Genomic DNA, 22,959 nt, shown 5'->3' with positions numbered 1-22,959 from the left:
ATTATAGTGAGTTGTAATTACTCTCTAGCATACAAACCAAAAGTATTGAAGTACGTTTATAATTTAGTCTAACGTAAATAAGATGTAAATAAGATCCTACGTGACTACGTGAGCGTACAAATGTGATTATTACAGTAAACTGGTTTAAGCAGCAAGCAAATAGCCACTCTCAAGTTTAATCATTCACATGTTTGAGCAGAGCCTAACATGTTCTATTAGACTACTACAACCAATACTAACAAATACCATAACACTAATATCTGCAAATGTTTATTTCCTTGATAAAAAAATTCTAGCATATAACTCTTTAGAATTGTGTTTTTGAGATCCATGACCGTGTACATGTGAAAATTACGAAATGCAACACTCGGTTGCAAGATATAGAGGATACTTAATTCTCCTCTCTATCCTTTCATTTCCAAAAGGATAATTTTATCCACTAATCTATGTTATTGTAAACTTGTAATAAGAAGTTAATACGACGCACACCAGTAGAATTATGCTCCTTTCTTACAAAATTTTTCAAGCCATTCCATTGTCACACTCTTTGGCCTTTCTAGTGGCAAACCAAGAGCTCGATCCCATATTAGCTGCGAGAAGAGGAAACAAAATTAATGAACAACTGGTCCCATACTTGACTATAGTTTACAAAGCAAATTGACAAACAATTTCCAGAAAAATGAAATGAACAAACCTGTGAGCAAATTCCTATACTCCTTGATACCCCAAATAGGACTGTATAATACCTGTTAAAAGAGTATAATTAATTGCGATGTAGGGAAAAATAACTTGAAAATATATCACAAAGGAAAATCAAAGAGTACCTTGCTTCTGTCAAGCCATAGTAGTTCAACAAAACTCCACTATGGGCGTCAACATTCGGCCATGGATTTTTAACCTACAAGACAAAAATATTCAGTGGATTCAGGAAAGCTAGCATATTTCAGTTGATTAGAACATCAGAAAAATTTAGCAAGAACAATTAAGAGCAGGAAATATGCATAATTAACCAGCTACCTTTCCAAGCTCTGTAAGAATAGGAGGCACCACATCATACAGCTTTGACACCTATATTTTTTTTTTTTTTAAAAAAAAAGTCATCTCAAAAGTATGAAGTCAAGAAATGGCATTAGAAACTATGGAATCCTTTTATCTATTTATTAGTACCAATTGGAAAAGTGGATCTTTAGGTAGGTGCTTCAACGCGAATTCTCTCTGGCATGTGTATCTTGGGTCTGTCTTTCGGAGAACTCCATGACCAAATCCAGGAACAACCTACAAATTTGAAAATGTATGAAGTGAGCCAACACAAAAATATTGAACATAGTATAATAATTTTTTTATCAACTCCAGTATATCTATCAGAAAATATTATACGAAGTAATTAACATTAATTAAGGAAAAAGATGCCCAATATAAAAAAATATTAAAATATAGTTATCAACCAAATATGAATATTCATTCGATGGTCAATTTCATCACCTATTATCAAAAAATGATGTTAAAAAAAAAACTCTCATGTATGCATTCTTTTTTTCTTTTTTCTTTTTTTTTTTTTTGTTTTTTTTTGGTAATGACAAATCTACTATAACCCTCATGCATTAGGCTGTTTTCCTGATATGTATGATGCTAGTCTACAAGATTTATAATAATATTTCCGTAACCTCTCTACCAAAGGGCTCAAGTGTCCTGTTCTCTCTCCTTAACCTCCTAATTTTACTAGAGCTGTTTCACCCAATTTTCATACCAATATATGCACCAGCCCTGCAAATGATGATAACATCTTTGTTGCAGCAAGATTTTCCAGGGCAAACATGACTTAGTTGTTAGTTCCCACCTTTTTGCTACAATTATCATTCAATCATCCACTGAAGCTAGTACTTCATTTATAGTTGTCAGTCTTGTCACAAGAATTTTAGGGCCATGGTTTAAGAACTGAAGGAAGTTCTAGTAGTTTGAAAATACTGAAGAGACTATATGCTAGCAACAAAGAATTCATTGATTTACCTTGCCGCTGTTTAATGTCTTCCAAACATAATCTTTCAACTGCTCGGTCGAGATGTTCTCTCCACATTCATCTACTACTTTTTTGATCCATAGCAGGACTTCCTAAAACAGAACAAGTCAAACATGAAACTTAGACCATTAGCAATTTCAGGCCACTAATGGGACCAAGCAAAATACAATGAGGGAGGGTTTAATAGAGATACATAGTAAACTATTCAGGATTTGCATGCGGTTTACTTATTTGAACTACAATAGAAAACTATGTTACTTAACCTCTTCATCTCACATCAAGAACCCATGTACAATTGGACATGGGTTGGACACTTTAATTCAGACCAAAATAATGGACTTTTGTCACAAAGTAGCCAACTTGGACACATATTCATGTTGGATATAGGTACCAGAGTCCGAGACTGACAATTAAATACAACTACCATTACCAAGAAAGAGTATAAATGAGAATTTTTTGGAATTAAATATGTTCAACGGTGTAATTACAGAATTTGATAGGAGCTGAAGACCATGCCCATAAGTCTGCAGCTAATTGAGGGCATGAACATACAGAAGCGTCTCTTCAGAAGCAGGAAGAAGAAAAGAATTGTCCCAAGGATCTTATTCCACCAAAAGTGTATAATCAGGCAATTAGCAGTATGAACTTGTGCTGATAATCATGCAGGAAGAACCAATTAACCAAAGAAATGAAAAAAGGTGAAGTAAGATATTATACCTGGTTGGCTAATCCATGAAGTGGGCCAGCCAATCCATTTAAAGCAGCTGCAAATGACAGATAAGGATCTGAGAGTGCACTTCCCACCTAATAGAGTTAAGAAACTGGTCAAATTTCCAACGCTCAAGATTAATATTGGTTGCATAAAGATGCTTCATGATTTTCAAATATATATTTCTTCAGCATGAGAAGAAGTCCATAAATGCAGAAGCAAACTAACAGTAAGTTATTTTCCAGAAACATTACCAGATGGCCAGTGTGTGCACTAACATTTCCACCCTCATGATCACTGCATGATAACAGATTGAAGTTTATTAAAATCGAAGTAAATTCTTTTATTACATGTGGTTTCAGAACAATCTCACCAATGTTAACCTGTGAATTGTTATATATAGCCGCATCAGCTCAAGCATTTCAGGGCTGTCAAATCCCAACATCTGCGAGAAATTCCCTCCATAATCAAGAGAGTCATCCAGTGGTATTTTTTGTCCATTCTTATACATCCTTCAGCAAGAAAATTAAAGATAAAAATGAGATTAAGCCAGCTGAATCAGCTGATGATCAAACCAAACCATTAATTACCAGTGCATAACAACAGACAATTCATTCAGTTCCAATCTACATATTTTTATTTATTTATTTATTTAATTTTTTTTTTTTAAATCTTTTGCTACACTATAGAGGACAATTGTAACGCATAAGAATATGCGGTAGGCAATCAATTTCAAAGTAATAAATCACCTAAATCACATAAAATGCCTAGAAACTTCAACACTTATACTTAAAAGCTCTTTTTCTCTCTCTCTCTCTCTCTCTCTCTAATACCCGAGAGCTCATTTCTTTCAATTTTTTCTGCTTATTTATGTATTATATACAGAAACACTAACAATATGTAACCATTTACCACCCATAAATCACTATCACTAAATGGCTTGTGGAAGGTTTACTAACCTACGGTAAACATAGGCTGCAACGACAGGAACTTGAGCTATCAAACTAAGGCAGTCCTCATATGTTGGCTCCCAAAACCTGGAATCAAAAACAACCTTAGCATTTGACTAGATGAAGACACTGCAAGACAGGTAAGATAAAACCATCATAAGAAATGGTTTACTTTGTTTTGTGGATCCCTTTCTCATATGCCTTCTGAAATTCGCTTTGAACCTGAAGAAAAGAAAGACAAGAGACAGTTGTATATAAGATGCAAAAAAGCAGCAAATTTTTTGGTAGGAAAAAAAAAAAAAAAAAAAACAAACAAACAAAAAACAATGTTCAACATGATAACTCATAAAGAATAAAAGCCAGATGTCATTAGTTGGAGGTTTTTATCAATGTAATGCAGTAATATCATATTCAGGAGAACTACAGCAACCAATTCCAAGTAAGAGATAGAGAAGAAGAAAGAAAAGGAGGAGCTATCATTTAGGAGTAAATTTTACATAGTAACAATAATGAACAGCATTGCTACAGGAAATAGCAGCAGGAATTTATTAGAAAATACAGCAAATATGCATATAGTCAAATAAGAGGGAAACTGTACAGCAAGAAATCAGTACCTGAAGGGCCATAATACCAGTAGTGAACTGAGTCATAGGATGAGCAGTAATTGGTAGGGCATCAATTGTTTTGAACACATGGTCTGCAATTACAATATATATAGACATAATCAACACCCAAGTGAAAAAATTCATTTCTGATCCAAAAGAAGCAAGCACACTAGCAAAACCAAAAATTCTTCTCTTAACAAGAACTACTAAAGAAAAGGGAAGACAATAGACACTGTAAATATAATCGATCACCAATACTATTGAAAAAGTTCATTACCTACCATATTAGTCAGTTGATATCAAGAATAATACAATGAACAGGACTTAAAAGGCAAAAAAATGAATATTCATACAGAATTACAGATATAACATATCTGTAAAACAGACACCAACAGGAACTAAAATTGGCACAAACATTGCAAGTATACATTGTCAAAATACTTTATTGTTAGTGAAATAGTGAACCTGGGACTGAAGCACGTGTTCGCAGTTCTGCTGATAAAGCATCTACTTGCTCTTTGCTCGGAACCTAAATAAATGAAAAGAAAATTAGAATACAATTGATCAAAAAGAAGCTAGAAAAAAGCATACAACAAAAGAAAACAAGACTTTGATAGACATCAAGGCATAGCTACATCGAAGAATAGCAGTGTAATGAACTCATCCCACCCCTAAGGCCCTAATATTCAGCTAGTTTCATAGATCAAAGTATGCGCATGGGACTACAACAAGTAATTACAAAGAAATTGAGAAGCATCTCTCAAACTTTTTACCATATATTTCTATAATTTCACTTTCTTCTCTCGAAGTAATTTTCACCTTAAATGAGAAGAGCAAGGTAGAGAGATCAATTCGCCCCTTCTCTACATTTTAGGATATCATTTATAATTAACCACTTAGAACATATCAATAAGTATTTATCAAAGTCACATATGTCAAAAATGATATACAAAACACAAAAGTCACCCTTCTCCACATAGTGTATCAGTGAGATGAAGACTTTTCAGCAAAGCAGAAGACTAAATCTCATTACGGTTCAATTATAGATGAATTTGGAGGTGAAAAGAACAGAATTAAGACCCAAAGAAAAGCACAATTATTAGAAAAAAAATGTATTACCAATGAAACTAAGGCTAAGAATATATAACAACCTTTCCAGTTAGAAGAAGCCAAAGAAGGCCTTCAGGCAATGGCTCTCCACCAGGACTTGCAGCTGGTAAAAGTTTCTGACACTCGGGTATAGACAAACCCCTAAATCGAATGCCCTACAAAATGTACCACCACCAATGAAACGAAGTTACATAAAACCTTGTTTAAATGAACTGGAGGGAACTTACAATAAAACGCAAGAGATAAGTACTATACCTCATCTGGGTCAAGTAAGGAAGTTTCCCAAAGTAAACCAGGCATCCCTCTCATTCCGCCCAACACCTATTACATTAATTCATAATAAGATAGGGGAAACTTTTACATCATAAAGTGGCCTTGAAGAGAAATGATTGCAGGTGTAATGCTGCAACATTGACTATTTGACTTATTATAACATGATTATCAATATTATTCCAAATTCCACATTTGAGAATGGCCAACCATATTCACGCCAAACAAGTATTTTGATACCTTTATGGATATGAATACATAGGCATGGTCCTTGAAAACTTACAAGAGACACGAAAAGCTTGACATAATTAATTTTATATTTTGTATAACTAATATGTTCAAACGAATCTGACATTACTGAATGTCCAAGTATCATAGATAGAGAAGAATATTCATGATAATATTTTACCATGTCCACATTAATCTTCCCCAGCTGGACACTTCCATATTCTTTCTTTATCTTCTTCAGACGTTCCTACAGAAAAGAAAACAAGCTCAAGAACATTTATCAATAAGATATTCATGATTGTGAACTACATTGTTGCATACTTTGAAAATCAATGTTTAACAAAGTATAAACCGCTCATTTACCAGTTACTGAAACCCTAGCTCTGATCACCAAGGGCAACAATACAATTACATAAAAATTTTAGACATTCACGAGATAATTGCATTGTAATGTGTAAATAAATATTTAAATTTGTACTGATAATCTGAGGAAAGAAAACAATATGGCAAAGATAGCTACCAATTGAAAATGCAAAGATACAAATAAAGCAAACAAACCTGCTGTTCAGGAATCAATTCTTGTAACTCTGAACGCAGGTCCTGCACAACATATGAAAATCATTCGAATATGTCACAATAAGCTCGACACAACCAAATGGAGAACCAAAATAAAAGGCAACATTTCGACATCTTGAAATCTAATGCGCAACTATTCATGTCGGCATTATCTTTCTTCACTTTGACAAGGTAGATTTCAAAACTAACTACCACATTTTAACCAAGACTTAAACCAATATGGGTCACTTTACAGTAAATTATTTTTCCTTCAACTCCTCAAAATTGACCAGTGACACTTATTATCAATGTTGAGCTTATGCAAGATAAAATTAAGCTAAAAGCATAATCAATACTGCAATACAATACAAAGTTCTTTCCATAGTGTTTCACTACTGCTTTAATTCATGTAAATGTGCTAATTTGTCATCAATTTCGCGAAGCAATAAATACATATTGACTGAAACAAAGAGAGATAATATACCAGACTAGAAGAACTTTGCATCTGAATCCATCTCACAGAATTGCTTAGACATGATTGTTGTCCCTGCAAGTCAAAATTCAATGACATAAATCAAATAACTACCAGTAACTCGGGAATGAAGTAAACTTACAACAATTTCTAAATTATTACAATACATTAGTTCAAAATTAATAATTCAATCGAAGAATTAATCAAAAATTCAACATAAAAATCGAACAAAATGATGAGCATAAATCTTACAGAACGAGAACGAAGCTTTGAGAGAGTTGAAAGACCTCTGAAAAACGACATGATCAACCTAAAAACAGATTATATTAATTTATACAAATGAGAATCATATTATGCGAATTTAAGAACAAAAAATGTATCGAATTATGAGAAATTGATGCAATTACAGGAAATATCAAATCTGAAATTGAAAATCTGGAAAATGAAGCATTAATCAATGGCAGAATGAAGAGAGAGAAAGAGAAAGAGATACCTTTTTGAAGAAGAAAGTGTGAAAAAGACGAGTTAGCGAGTAATTTGGAGAGAGAAAAGGTAGGAACTTCGAACGAGTCCCAGCTTAAACAAATGTTTTGGCGTTGAGGGCAGGTGGTCGTCATGTAGTTTAAATTATGCTATCAACGTGATGTGTTTTTTTAAAAAGAATTTGCGTTTTATATGAGTATGACTTTGAAATTTTAGATTAATACGTAAATGACTGAGGACCTTTCTTCATATTTGACATTTTTAGACACCTAAATCGACAAACTATCCTACTCCGTAATATAAAATCAACATTTGGTAATGTTTTGTAATTAATCAGGCTTCCATTGTATTGTAAAGTATTGTTCATTTGTTCATGATTTATCGTCGATGATAGAGCATATTCACAAACATATATCTATACATTTGGGATAATGGTGTAAGAAAAATACACCTGATTTTAAAAATCTGTAATCACACAAATTCACAAAACTCAGATAGGAGAGGACAAGTCAAAGAATATGATCATAATCTGAACTAAATTGAACTAGTAAAGAACAATACAATTAAACTACAGTAATAGAATAAAAGGAATTATTTTGATTTATGGATTGGATAAGGTCTACAGGTAAAAGAGGTATGGGAAAAATGCAGATGACCCTATTGGGGTTCGGAGAACACTGTACCAAACTAACCCATAAAAAAATTGAGTAGAGAACCAACGATTGATATGCCCATATGGTGTTTTCCCGGAACAGTGGACATTAGCAAGCTTCATGAGCTGCATTCGAAAACATGAAGCTCATTCTTATCTCACACATACATGCAACTGAAATTGCAAGACTCGTGCAATTGTGAGTGTTTCTAAAGAGCATAGCAAAAGTCGACAATAGAAGCCTCTAGTGATTCCAACCATGGAATATTCTGACTTTGGCTGTTTTGGTTGCATCTAGAGCTTTGAGGCTGGCAAGAACAACAATATCCATCCCAGAGAGCCTAGAGAATTGCTCGAAGCAACATCTACTCTCAATCATCAGAAAGAGGGCACAAATCAATGACATCCATCTACAAGAAGACATGCAGGACAGTTGTACTGAAACAGAACACAAACATCAGAATCATCTTTAAGTAAGCATTAAATAATCAAGAAATGATTAAGTGAATGGAAACTTCCACATGCTCCTATGTTGTCACAACAACGGAAGAATTTTATACATCTTTAACCAAAAAAAATAGCAGAAAAGTTATCTGGAACAACACTGACCAATTTTCAGAAACTTGTGGAGATGCTCACCACAACTTCCACATGCTCCTATGCTCACCAATAAGTTGTAATTTTCTTATCTGATGCGACTTTGGGGTAAGCCAATAGAAAATAAACCTCAAGTGTCTCTAAGACTAATACTCATCAGACAGCGGCCAACTTGTTGGTTACCACAGTTTCAGTCTCCTTATGAAAAATGCAAAAAGCTTGTGTGTTGCAATATCAGCAGCCAGATGCCACATTGCAACAACTTGAGGTCGGCGCCTTTTGCCAGCTCACTCTACAATATCAACATTGATGCCGAGTATTATTGCAGATCAATCCAGAGAAATCTGAATTTCCCTAAAGGCAAGGGATATTCTTTGGGATTTGGGAGATGAAGCTTTAGCCAGTGCCCTTTTCCATGCACCAGTCATCAGACAATCCATGTAATGCTACCTGATCCATCAATTGATTAATCAAACATCAAATTACATGTATAGCAGCTTGAAGCATTTTTTTTTCATGCTTGGGCACATGTATAATTTTGATGTATTAACAAGCCCGAGGCTAGAAAACACAACAAAAGCTATAGGGTCATTCGTTATCGTTTTTTGTTTCCAGTTTTCAGTTTCTATAAAACAAAAAACCAAAAATCAATAATTTAAGTTGAGAATTTGATATTATTACTGAGAGGCAACAACTCTGAGTAGCCTCCCAAATTTTCTTGAAATAATGGGACAATGGGACAAGCAGAGAAGTAAACTACAGAGTACTTGACAAGGAGTACGATAACAGGGCAATTTACCTGTGTTGCATATTTAATTTTAACCAAGTTGTATAAGATGGTGTACCTACCAAAAATGGCATTCAAAAAATCAGAGATGACTAACGCCCCAATATCTGTATCATAGGGAAAGCATCTTGTTACATGATCAATTCATCACTTAGTTATATTTCAGTGCTCATCAAAACCACAGAGATTCCTGCAACAGTAAAAAAAGCATCATCTTAACATTCTCCTTTTATAATTGAAACAAACGATCAAACACAAGGGCTAATTATTAACTCACCCTTACGCACAACAGAGTTATCCTGTATCCATTGGAACTATACAGTTCTTGGGTCTTGTTTCTACATCTGATAAATGTAATGCCAGATTTTCCAGCATGTTATCTCCTCGTTCACCTTGTCCTTTGAAATACTCTAACAAAAACAAGAGAGCCGATTGGTTGACTAAGACACTGCCTAAGTCAAGAGGAGCATTCCCATCCGCATTTCCAAGTTTATTCAAAAAATCAGCAACACTATTGGAGAGCATTGATGCATTAGTTATGGTCCAATGGGAGAGGATGGCAGCAGCAAAATCAGGGAACTTATCACTAGGCAATAACATGACAGCACCAACAATTTCTGGTGTGGGAGCACAAGAACTACATAGCGCTAGAAGTCCACCAACAGCAATACCACTAGCCTTTGAATCAAAATCAGTTGAAAAGAAGCAGCCCAAAAGCAACTTCTCCACAGGAAACCTGTTAACAATAAGCTCTGATCTGATCAAGCTCCAAATTTTGTGCTGATCTTCGTGCTTCCAGTAAAAAGACCTTTTAATTAATTGAAGAACTTTTTGAACATCTTCACCAAATATAGTGAGCCTTTTCAATCCCAAGTCCATTTGCATGTACAAAAGATCAGCATCTTCTAACTGACTGACAAGTAACAGTATTACACTTTCATCACTAAGAGATAGATCAGGAAGATACAAAAAGATACTGCAGAAGAGAAACTTCAAACTTTTTCCCTTCCATAGTGAACTAGACACCACATCCATTAAGGGGAGCTTACCAGAATCCGACACTTCTTTACTTGAAACATCCTTAGCATGGGTAAGAATAGTCCTGTATGAGGTGAAAGCACTATCAATCATGTTGGAGATCAATTTTCTATCAACCTCGGGGGTAGGAGTAGTTGCTCCATTTACACAATCCTCATTTTGGTATGTTAGTGCCAAATACTCTTCAATGTGACACTTTAGCAAGGGCATATTTTTGTATGTGATCTCACTGGTATAATCAACTCCATAGCCAGCTCCGTGAGCTTCGTGTGCAAGTCTCAATGCATATGACAACAAGCGGGCTCCAACTAAACACCCATTCCTTGACCACCAGAATAGCATCTCTTTGATCCGTTGGTGTTGAGAAATAATGAATGTACGAATGATCACAGCTGTAATAGATTGAACTTCATCATCACTGTTTAGAAGACTTCCAGCAGGTGAAAAAAGATTGTAGCCAACCAACTCAAGCTCCTTCTTTAATTCACATGCTAAATAGTCAGAGCCAATACCACCAAGTTTATCTTCATTGGCAGGATTTATGTACAAAAGCAGAATATTTTCCACAAGTTGCTGGCCTTTTCTGCTTGAGCTTTTCATGAACTCTCCTATTTTGCCGATCAAATTTGCCAAATTACCAACTTGGCTCTCGTCGAACGGAGCAGCTGAATCAGTTGGTTTTAATACAGAGCTGTGCTGAGCATTCAGTTCATCATTTCTATGACATGCAGGAAGTCCTTCAGATAAATGTTCCTGTATTGCCAGATCAGGTGGATTAGGCAAAGTCTGGGATGACATATCAGACGAAAGAATTCCAGGTGGCTGAGGGCCCTTAGGCTCTTTGCAGGTTCCAGATTCGACCTCGAATATAAATTTTTGAAGCATCTCTTTGACCAAAGGAGACAGAACGTTGCAAGAAATAAAAATGTCAAGAGAACCAATCACTCCTTTAGTGACTAGCATACTTATAGCAGATGACATACCTTTGTAAATGACATTTTTCCTGTCCATATCATAGTTATCTACAACTAGTAACAAAAATTCTAGTAGAGAATTGGTCATATCGATGTACCTAGGTATAGAGTTCACCATCAATAACATTGCAGGCTCAATATTCATAACGTTGTCCACCTTTTCATCAAAAAAAAGCCAATCATAAAACAAGGTCAGCTTCACATTAGCTTCAAAGTATTTCTTTGAACATAATTTCAACAACCAACCAATAACAGCCCACCTTGGAATCACATCTGATTGAAGTATCTCATTGGAGGGATGGTGTGCACAGCAAATGAAACGAACAATGTCGGAGACAAGCGTCTCTCTTTCTGGCACAAATAGGAATTTCCTAGTGAACCATGCCTGGTGCCTTCTCTGAGACCCCAGCTTTACATGGGTAAGCAAAAACCGCAACTGAGTCTCCATTTCAGGAGTTATTCTAAGCAAGAAATACCTACTAGATGTCCTCATGCCATAAATACAAGAAATGTCTGAAAACCCGGTAGTCCCAAACGAACTTGGATTCAACAACAAATCCTTCCATATAGCTCGAAACTCGGGGATATGAACCAAGTCCTGTAAAAGACGAACTAAATCCCTCCCAATCCTCAAGCACAAATGAAACTGCTCCCTCAACATTCTAACACAAAACTCAATCTCCTTCCTCTTTAACTCATTCAATTTCGGACTACACGCTAGACGATAATGATCAGCCAATAACCTAAGATATGTATACAAAGCACAAGACAACACTAGGGGTTCCTCATTCAATATCAAATCCCATTTCAAGGAAAACAGATTAACCATCTCAAAGCTCAGCCATAAATTCCCATCACTAAAATCCCCACCAACAATTTGCCTCAAAAGAGACACCAACAAACAATCAAAACCTATCCCAGAAACATCAATCATAACAGAAGCAACCCAAATCAACTGAACTTTAGGAAACTCCAACATCTTTGAATACAACCCATCAACAATTTGTGAAAGTAAATTGATAAACAAACAATACCCATCATTTACAATAGCATGTAAGTATTTCATATGAATATTGGCCAAATTGGGTTCACATAAAACCCCATAAACAATTGCTTTATTAAGGTTTAAGTACTCTTCAGGGGAAGGGATAGTTAGCTTTAATGGGGGTGTTAATTTAGGTAAAAGAAGATTATAAGCTTCTCTTAGAGAGATTTCTAATTGATCTGGGGATTCATGAGGTGCTACAAGAATCAATTTTGAAGCCATATTTGTTATTTCAATGGAGCAAGAAAGAACTAAGAAGATAAAATAAATTGGGAAAGGTTGAAAAAGTTGAAGAGATTAGGAGGAGTACCTTGTTGTGGTGGCGCTCTCATTCAGTTAATTTTAATTTGCGAATGACTAATTGGCGGTGAAGTGGTGGTTGTGTGGGCCGCAAGGGGTTCACCAAAGAGGAGAGAGAAAGGGTTGGAGCCGTAGAACATCTGTGGTGTGGTTCGGTAGTCGGGCCCGCTTAGTAATGGGGGCGAACTGGTGGATATGGGAACGATATGATTTCAAAGTCATCACCTACTCACTATTCGTCATGGGTTGTTGATTTATTTTTGGACTATATAGGGTCTGTTCTGATTGACTAAATTTAATTATATACTCCTAGACTCTAATGTAGTTATTTATTTCTATACCCTCCCCCCTAAACAACGCATAAACAAACCTAACAACCCCACTTTATGTAATTGTGTAGTAACTACATATTAACAACATTTTTTACCCACCTATAGATAATAAATAAAAAAAAAAATAATAATTCAAACCACCATTTCATTTCATTTTCTCTCTCCTTACCCATTTTCTCTCTCTACACCCAATTTTTGCATTTTCTCTCTAATACTCATTGAACTTCTTTTCCAAACCCAAAATTTCTACGAATTTGAGACAAATTATCAATAAAAATTGTTTAATCACTACAAAATTCAACAAAACAAGGTTAAATTCGAAAGAATAAGTGGTTTTGTTCATATTTGGTTCAAAAGAGAGTATGAAACCTAAGTTTTACTAATTTATTTTTGTTGTAATCGTATTTCAAAACAATAATTGAAACATCAACTACGGAAAATGCATCAATGTAAATATTTACTATAGTTTTAGTAATTTTTGTTCAAAAACTAGTAAATCAAATCAGTACATTCTACATTTTTTTTTTTGTACAACGAAAAAAAGTTCCAGAGAAGGAAAACAAAGATTTTGGAAAAATATAAGTATTAATAAAATTAATTTGTAGTGAATTTTTTCTTTTGACAAATGTTCATTTCCATTTTGATAAATGCTCATTTATACATTAGTATACTATAGTTCACATGTTTTTTTTTGTTTTTTTTTTTTATTTTTTTTTTTACTTTTTTTTATTTTTGAAAAAACTCTCATTTACATATAATTAGATAATTAATACATTTTCAAAAAAAAAAAAAAGATAATTAATACAAATGTCCATTCACATGTATTTAATAATTTATAGTCATTTGTGTAATAATATTCATTTTTTTCAAAGTTTGAAATAGAGAATTATTTTGATGAATGTTCATTTTTATTTTGGTAAATGTTCAATCACATAATAGTACATGGTCATTCACAATTTCACAAATTAACATACGATTATAAGAATTTTTATAATTCTTCATATTTTTTGTTATCTATTTCAAATGTTTCATGTACATTTCAATTTTGAATTGTTTCAATATATGTTTTTTCTCATATGAATACATGGTCAATCACATATTGATAGCTTCAAGAATTTATTTACGTATATATTTCAGGTTCATCAATTGTTATCTTTCATGCATGATCATTTTCAAACTAATCTATGCTCATTTATAAAGAAATGGATGTTCATTTTCATATTGAATTACGTAAATATGTTAATTTATGTGTTAATAGTTATTCATTTTCATATCGATAAGTCATTTTCATACTGATATATATATTCATTTATTTACTGATAGATGTTCATTGTCATATCGATCATGTCAATTGTTGTATGTATTTACTCGTGTTTATATTCATATAAATATTGGTTCATTTTAACATTTATTATGATCTTGCTCAAATCTAATACAATAATTTATATGTTTATTTTTTTTCTATTAGTTAAATAAAGAATCGTGGATATAGTGAGTTAGATCACACAACGACAAGGAAAAAAAGGAAGACAACCGAAATAAGGAGATTTAGAAGGCATGGATTCGTCAAGCAACATGAACCAACAACATGAGCTTGAATTTTTCAAATTCGGATCGAGAAGTTTATTGTCTTTAATAATATGTGTGGAATCGTATTGTATATTTTAATATCTATTTTCATATTAACATATATCCATTTTCATTTAGATCAATTCATTTTAATAGATGTACATTGCAATATTAATGAATAAGATGTTCATTTATTTTTATATCACTACAAAATTAAGTCAATATAGCATCAACTAAAATTTGTTGTTATTCACCAAAAAAATTGTTGTCAACTTTATTTAGCAACGAGTTGAAAACGAAAATTTGTTGTTGCTAAAGGCTTGTAACCATGGGATTTTGGCTACCAGTTGCAAAACAATTTTGTTGCAATATTGCATCTATTTAAATATAGTTTCCATAATGGTTGTTGTTTTTGGTGCATTCTTTGCCAACTTTGGCAACAAATTATTAATGTTAGTTCCTAAAATAGTAACAAATTATGAATGTTGGTTCTTAAATTTAGCAACAAATTATTAAAGTTGGTTCATAAAAATAGCAACAAATCATGGTTATTCATTTTGATAGATATTTATTACATAGTACAATATTAATACACATGGTTATTCACATATAAATGTATATATGTTCATTTTCAATGTAACACCCCAAATTACTCTCTAATATTTAACAATAATAATCCAACTTTAGGGAGTAAATTGGGAGTATTACCGCCACGTGATTACGTAAAGCTTAACAAAGTTTTGCAGCGTAAAATAGTACTTATCTTTTATTAATGATAATAATAGTTTTGAAACACTTCTAGAGCAACTAAAACATTGATACTATGTTGACTAAATTAAACTAGGTGATCACCACCCATCGTCCCCAATGCAGCATATAATTCATGTCGTCTGGTTGCCATCACCTATTTACTCATCATTAATGATAAGTAGGGCGAAGCCAAAATAAAACAAATACGTATAAGCCAAGATACTATGTACATACAAATGCTATTGTCTCAAAAAAAAAAAAAGTACAGACAAATGCTAGACATGTAAAATTAATTTAATTAATTAAATATGCTTTCGAAGAGAATTGACTTTAATAAATCATAATTTATCCAAACCATTCATGAATAGAAATTCATGTATTAAAGCTTGTCAAAAGAACCAATTTCCGAAATAACCAACTTTCCAAAGATAATTCCGAATAGGATGGATCAATCCATATTTTCATAAATCATTTTCCCATCTAAGTGTGCACACCCCCAAGCTAGTAACTCCTTTACATAGTGCTATCAAGGGGAAAGAGTGAAAGACTAGGTCATTCAAAGTTCATAGTCTTCAATTTACTCCGCATAGTGGGAGTTAAAAATCCAAAGATCCAAGGAATAAATCCTGATAAATAAACTTTTCAATATCCCGTACTCGGGTTAATATCAACAATAAAACTTCTTTTTTAAACATCTTGAATACCAATACAAGTTTATAATCAATCGTATAAAATATTTAAATACTTAAGATTAAACGATTAAAACATGTTTCACCGAAATATATTTCACAATCATTTAAACATGGTTCGAAATCACTTAACATGTAAATCACGTTGCATATAAAAGTCATTTTATAAAAGATCTAGCCACGTGTACGTACCTCGATCTTTGCAAAACAAACACGGGGTTCCTAGTTACGAACCGGAAATTCCTCCTATAACAAACCAATAATCCTAATCAAATACTTTCGAACCCATGGACACGAGGACTTAGAATACCGACTTTATTTGACTAGTTGTGCATGATCGAACAATTGATTATTTTAACCCTTTTTTTAAAAAAAAATTTAACATTTGTTTTTATAAATTTTTAAGAATTCACATTAAAGATAATAATAATAATAATAATAATAATAATAATGATAATAATAATAATGACAGGAAGTAGCAGTAGTACATAGATGTAGGAATAGTAGTAGTACTACTAGTACTTAGTAGTAGTAGTAGTAGTAGGACATAGTAGTGCAAGATAGAAAGTTAAAGAAGTATGGTAGTAGCTTGGGACTTGCGGTCAACAACAACAAGGAAGGAGGTGGCGGCAAGGTGGTGGTCGAGTGCGTGGCGGCAGCAAGGTGGCAGCAAGGAGGTGCTCGTGAGGAGCTCAAGACCACAAAATGAAAGCTAAAAGAAGGTGAATATGGAGGAGGAAGGAGAAAGGAGAAGGAAAGTAAGAAGAGGAAGTAGGAGATGGTGAAGTAGATTATGTTCCCATGGCTATTTATAGGGAAGGTAGTGTTCCTTGTTCAACCTTCATCAATGAAGGAAGCAAGTGGGTGGGTTTTCCCCCTCTTGCCGACATAGCTCCATAAATTTTATTTATTTATTTGTTTATTTTTTGATACATGCCAATTTGATGAAGTAGAAAGATGGCTAGATCGATTGGAGTATTGGCTTTGTGTAGTATTAGTGTACTACAAATATGTGTTTGGGTTTAAGAAATGAAATTGATATTTTGTAATTTGAAAACAAGGTTTCTTGACCCGGAAAAATATTATCAATTGAACTCCGATATTTGGGTATGATAAATTTTAACTTTGACTCGTATAATTAAAGCCTTTATAAAGTATAATTATGAAATTATCTTCGTAAAATCATATTAATATTTTTGTATAATAATAAAATGTTTCGGAAAAATTCATAGTTAATAATAAGTGGCTTAAAAAATACGAGGTATTACAGTCTACCCTCTTAAAAGAAGTTTCGACCTCGAAACTTGAGTAAAAGATTGGTTAAATAATCCAAGTTAGTACAAATTGACTCATGCACAACTTATAATGACTCAGAACGGTTCAAATTATGATCAAGCACAACACATAACAACTCAAAATGACTCAAAAACTAACCAAAAATAATGGCAAAAGCGCGATACTCTATCGCATTCTACCCCCCTTAAAAGGAGTTATGCCCCCGTAACTCGACTACTGACAGAAAACAACTCTGGATATCTTTTCCTCATATCTGCTTTAGCTTCCCAAGTAGCTTCCTCGGTTTTATGGTTTGACCATAAAACCTTGATTATTTTAACATCCTTAGCTTGTTCCTAGTGTTTCTCACTTTACTATCCAAATTCTTCACAGGTCTTTCCTCATAAGTCAAGTTTCCGCCCATTTCGATATAGTTTCAGGCTGTAAAACATGGGAAACATCTGGTATGTATCTCCGAATTTGGCTCACATGGAACACGCTGTGAACTCTTTCTAGCTCGTTAGGCAAATCCAACTTGTAGGCTACCTTTCCCAACCTTTGGATAATCTTGTAGGGTCCAATGTACTTCGGGCTTAGCCGCATTCCTCTCTTCCCAAACCTCATTATTCCCTTCATCGGAGATATTTTCAATAAAACTTTCTCTCCTACTTCGTATTTTCAATAAAAAGGGAAAGAAGTGGTGCTGACAATTCTAAGGGAATACATTATAGGTAATGGCTTGAAGTGGAAAGACAAAATTGATCAGGAATTGTACAAGGTGATCTACAAAACCAAGATCATTGAAGGCGTGTCCAAGATAAAGGCTATCCCAAACTCCTGCTTACAGAGGCTAATGCGGATTGTAATGATGGTTATGACTGCCCTGAAGGGCCAAGATAAAGGCTAATAGGCTATCCCAAACTCCTGCTTACAGAGGCTAATGCGGATTGTAATGATGGTTATAACTGCCCTCAAGGGCCTCAACGTCACGAAATCAGCACAGCTAGTAAGTTTATTAAGACAGATCTGCGTTGTCTATAAACTTTGTCTATTGTTGATGAATGATGGGGAGATTTTTGAGAAAACTTCTGGACCTAATCAGGTTATCATTTATCCTTGTCTCGATATGTACGCTACACTATAATCAGGATCCAACATGCTATCTCATTTAATTACAATAAAGAAAAAGATATAAATGTAGACCTGAAAATTTTCAAAGAAAAAAATGATCATAAAATGTGTATTGCAACAAAGTATTACTAGTATAAGGCATAGTAACAGAAGATAGTTGTAGCAAGAGGTATTTGTCACAACATAATGATAATGAGCAATTAAGGTAAAAGAAGCAGAGTTTGATTGCAGGAAGCTGTTTCAACTAGTCCCATTCACAGCAATTCCCATACATTCATAGGTCGATAAAATCCTCTGCTACTCAGTTTGGAGTCTTTATTCAGGCTTCAACTTATACCCACGCGGTTCATTAGCCACCCATGACATCTCTGATGCACCACTATCAGACCTGAAACTGCTACAGCTGCTTGATTCATCTTTCACTCGACAAGTATTAGATTATTAGGTGAGGAAGGTGCCCCATCAATCAAGTTATACTTCATTTCTTCTACTACCCCTGCATGTATATCATGAGATGCAGAGCTGACACTGTTACATCTGCTTGATTCAGCATTGAGTTGATGTTCAGCTAGGATAGATGCCCGAAAATTCAAATTATAATTCGCTTCTTCTTCTGCCCCTGCATGTACATGAGCTTAACGTGAGTGCTCGTTAAGAAGCAAACTAAAGTTAGAGAATTACAATCAAATTACAACATCAACATTAGCAGACAGAAACAACATATTGCTTAATTGTGATTTGTGATTACACTAGAATCAATCATTCGCATGTACATCAGCTTATCAACTTACTGAATCATTGTTATTACATGATTAGGCATAAGAAGGTGGAAATACAATCAATCAATTAATTAATTAATTAATTCTTCCCAATTAAACCCTATGATGCTAATGACAATAATAGTGACTATGAGTACATATTGTATGCAACTTTTGATCGAGTATTAATTATTATTCCAACGACAGGTAATAAAATTAATTTATACCTTTGATTGAAAGAATAGAGAGGAATTTATTGGCATCAACATCTCTCAAGAAGCCGAGAATGGAGACTGGATATCGAACTGCCAGTGCAGCTTGGTATGTAGCAATACAGCCGGTATCTTCATCAATGGCAGAAAATGTAATGTAGTAACTGTTTGGGTCCAATTTAGTCCAATTGGGCCTAGGCATTAAATGATCCAATTAAAAGCCCAAGGTCAAGGTTCAACTCTCCAATTGTGCTAAAGTCAAAGGTCAGCCCTCAAAGCAAGCCAATTGGGCTAAGGCCCAACTTCTCCATGTGTGAAGAGGTATAAAAGCCATCAATATTCATACATTCATATATAGATTCATATATTCTCATATATTCAAGAAAAGCCTCAAGCAACTAATTCTCTTGCATAGTGTTCTCTTTCTACACATTGTACTGACTTTAGCATCGGAGGGGCCTTCCTCGGCAACACCCCCGAGGCTAGTTTACGTGTGTTTACTGTGCAGGAAACCTTCGGCCCAGCATAACTTGGACCGAATCCAGTCTTCTCCGTTTCAGCGGACCTTCGGCAAGGTCCCATTGTTTTCACCCGAAACAAGTTGGCGCCGTCTGTGGGGAAGGAGTTCACAAAAATCTTTAAGCCAAATTTCTAACCAAGATCATCTTGCAATTATCTTAGTAGCAATGGCTAAGAACCGCAAGAGCAAAAGCCTCCGTCAAGGAGCGGGTGAAAAGCCTAAAACCCCTACACCATCACCCTCGCCGGACCGGAACTCTCCCAAGGGTGCCAGCTCGGGGGGAGGATCATACAAGGAGGATTCCCTTTCTCCCGTAATTCATGACTCTCATTATAGGCCGAGTCACTCTCGGTCTAGCAGGGGTGAATCAGATCATAGGACACATTCAGTGCCCCAAAGCCAACCATCGGCTGTGCGCCCTCATTCCCATACTCGGCCGAGGACCCCTTTGACGGGGCCCAGCTCGGAAGAGGTGGCAAGAGCGCTGGCAGTGCTCATGGAGGCGATGAGGGCACAAAATATGCCACCACCTCGTGATCGAACTCCTCCGCATACCCGGCATCAGCGGAGGAAGTTAGACCATGATGGTAGGAAGCTTCCTTCCTTCCGGGAACTGGAAGAGTGGGAAGAGGATTCCTGGAAAAATGAAAAAGAGAGGAAAAAGAACCCTCAATTTTTAAAAGGATCCTCATCCTCAAGACCAGAAGCGCATAAGAGCAACAGCTCAGCTTCTCGGCCAGAATCTACTCACCGAGAACCTGAGACTGTTCGCCGAAGCGTCCTTGACCGACTCGGCGGCAAGGAACCGAGCGTGCGCAGTTGCCTCTCGTTCCCTGCAGCCGAGGCCCAGACTTCCCAGCCAGGGACGAAAACCACTCCTACCTCTCTAAGAGGGCGGAGCGCGGTCCCTTCGGCCAGGAACAAGGGCAAGGCCGTTATGCTACCCGCCAGTTCACCATTCGAGCAATGGATACTGGAAGAGCGCGTACCCACGGTTAAAATACCGTCGCACATCACATATGACGGGACCTCGGATCCGAAGGATCACGTGGCCTCGTATGAGACTCATATGCATCTTTGCCCCAGATCCGAGGCGACTTGGTGCAAATATTTCCCAATCACTCTCAAGGGGGTCGCGCAAGCGTGGATCTCCAAGGGAGTAAGGCAAGGCTCCATAACAGGGTGGGATGATCTGTCCTCCAAGTTCAGGAGCAAGTTTTCCACGGCAAACCGCCGAGAGAAGACTACTGCAGAGCTCATGAGTCTACAACAGGGGGAAACCGAAAGCCTCCGAGACTATCTGACCCGTTTCAGTAACGAGTCATCCAGCGTCTCTCAGCTGGACCAGGGGCTAGCCGTTTTTGCAATGCAGAATGGCCTTCAGCCCGGAAATTTCCTAGACTTCATGGTCATGCATACCCCGCAGACCTTGGAGGAAGCTCTGAATGCCTCGGACAAGTTCATCCGAGCCGAAGAATGGAACAAAGCGAAAACCCAACCTCAATTTGGGGGAGGGAAACAAAGGCAAATACCCTTGTCTGAAGGCCAAGGCCATAAGGCAAAGGGAAAGTCAAAGGCCTCGGAGTAATCTTTGGCCAGCGACCCAAAGAAGGAAAGATCTGCCTCATACACAGGCAGATACGAGTCCTACACTCCGCTCTCTCTTCCACGCGCCAAAATTTACAGCGTGACGAAGGAGGAGCAGAGTTACCGAAAGCCGAGACCACTCCCAGAGTGGTATCAGCGAAAAAATAAAAATCAGTGGTGCGAGTTCCACGAGTCTTCGGGACACAACACTGAGGAGTGTATCCAACTGAAGGACCAGATAGAGGACATGGTCCGGAAGGGATACTTGAAAAAATACATCGCGGATCACCGCGAGAAAAAAGAATCCGAGAAGTCAGCAAAGGACTCTCGACAAGACCTCGACTTCCCCCGGAAAAACAGTAAAAAGCCGGAGGGGAAATTCCCTCCGATCAATGTTATCTCGGGAGGAATATACTCTCGAAGGGAGCACAAGCGACACCTTAGAGCTTTGACTCACCAGGTGAACAACGCTGACATTCAATCTCCCCAGTCGCCGGTGCCGAACATGACGTTCACAGCCGCCGACTGCCGGGGGATTACGTTCCCTCACGAGGATCCGTTGGTGATCATCGCCACGGTGGCCAACCACGACGTCAGTAAGGTCCTTGTTGACGGTGGCAGTGGAGCAAACATTCTGTTCCGAAAGGCCTACAATCAAATCAAGCTGAAGCCCAAGCATCTTACGCCGGTACCCTACCCGGTATCCGGGTTCAATGGGGCTTCAACTTATCCAGATGGGAAGGTGACACTTCCTGTCACCATCGGTTGCGATGAGGCAGCCAGGAACGTCATGATTGAATTTTTGGTCATCGACGCTCCTTCAGTGTACAACGTGATTTTGGGGAGACCCATAATTCACGAGATCCAAGGGGTCGTCTCAACTTATCATCAGCTGATGATTTACGTCTCAGACGCCGGCTTCCCCGAAAGGATACAGGGCAACCAAAAGGACGCCCGAAGGTGCAACTACCTCAAACCATCCAATAGTCGCCCAGATGACAAGGATGAGGAGGAGAAAGAAAAAGAAAGAGAGCCGAGCACAAAAAAGCCGAAAGGCCTAAGTGCTTCGGCCCAAGGATCTGTACCCAGAGGTAAAGGGCCCGAAAGGGAAAAGGCTAGCTCTTCAGCTGAGCCGCAAGACTCAGAGAGCCAGCCGAAGAACAAAAAGACTGGGACACCTGCTGACATTGGCAGCAGGCCAGATTATGAAGAGTCCAGTCCATCAGCAATGGACATGGACCAACAGACTGAAACAGTTGAGTTGACCGAAGGAGACGTTGAGAAATGTGTAACAATCGGGATGGACCTTGATCCGAACACCCGATGTGAACTTATTCAGCTCCT

The 22,959-nt window shown here is 36.4% G+C and overlaps 3 protein-coding genes across 4 annotated transcripts; all 3 read right to left on the bottom strand.

Annotated features, from left to right (window-relative positions):
• Positions 1-101: 101 nt before the first annotated feature.
• LOC110717188 (citrate synthase, mitochondrial-like) lies at positions 102-7,553 on the bottom strand. 2 transcript variants are annotated; one of them, XM_021895834.1, is made up of 20 exons: positions 7,410-7,553; positions 7,169-7,226; positions 6,929-6,991; positions 6,448-6,489; positions 6,071-6,136; positions 5,647-5,712; positions 5,433-5,546; positions 4,747-4,810; positions 4,291-4,373; positions 3,849-3,898; positions 3,686-3,763; positions 3,110-3,238; positions 2,981-3,023; positions 2,735-2,821; positions 2,008-2,109; positions 1,168-1,275; positions 1,018-1,068; positions 825-898; positions 695-746; positions 102-590 (listed from the first exon to the last, which is right to left on the bottom strand). In XM_021895834.1, the coding sequence occupies exons 2-20, from the start codon at positions 7,217-7,219 to the stop codon at positions 498-500; spliced, it is 1,416 nt and encodes a 471-aa protein (XP_021751526.1). In that variant the 5' UTR covers positions 7,220-7,226; positions 7,410-7,553; the 3' UTR covers positions 102-497. The 2 variants fall into 2 exon arrangements, with proteins under 2 accessions (XP_021751526.1, XP_021751527.1); XM_021895835.1 differs by lacking the exon at positions 7,410-7,553 and adding an exon at positions 7,324-7,379.
• Positions 7,554-7,821: 268 nt separating this feature from the next.
• On the bottom strand, positions 7,822-13,353 carry LOC110717187 (integrator complex subunit 3-like). The gene is made up of 4 exons (XM_021895833.1): positions 9,713-13,353; positions 9,498-9,625; positions 8,661-9,098; positions 7,822-8,489 (listed from the first exon to the last, which is right to left on the bottom strand). The coding sequence occupies exon 1, from the start codon at positions 12,712-12,714 to the stop codon at positions 9,730-9,732; it is 2,985 nt and encodes a 994-aa protein (XP_021751525.1). The 5' UTR covers positions 12,715-13,353; the 3' UTR covers positions 7,822-8,489; positions 8,661-9,098; positions 9,498-9,625; positions 9,713-9,729.
• Positions 13,354-18,557: 5,204 nt separating this feature from the next.
• LOC110717189 lies at positions 18,558-19,672 on the bottom strand (the record flags this gene model as incomplete). Its single annotated transcript, XM_021895836.1, has 2 exons — positions 18,558-19,157; positions 19,524-19,672. Coding segments are annotated over 2 exons (349 nt in total), but the record flags the coding sequence as incomplete, so codon positions are not given.
• Positions 19,673-22,959: the final 3,287 nt, after the last annotated feature.

This window comes from Chenopodium quinoa, unplaced genomic scaffold (genome assembly GCF_001683475.1).
Source record: "Chenopodium quinoa cultivar QQ74 unplaced genomic scaffold, ASM168347v1, whole genome shotgun sequence".
Taxonomy (NCBI): domain Eukaryota; kingdom Viridiplantae; phylum Streptophyta; class Magnoliopsida; order Caryophyllales; family Amaranthaceae; genus Chenopodium; species Chenopodium quinoa.
Note: the sequence above shows the minus strand (reverse complement) of the source record. Positions and strands in the feature narration are given on the sequence as shown.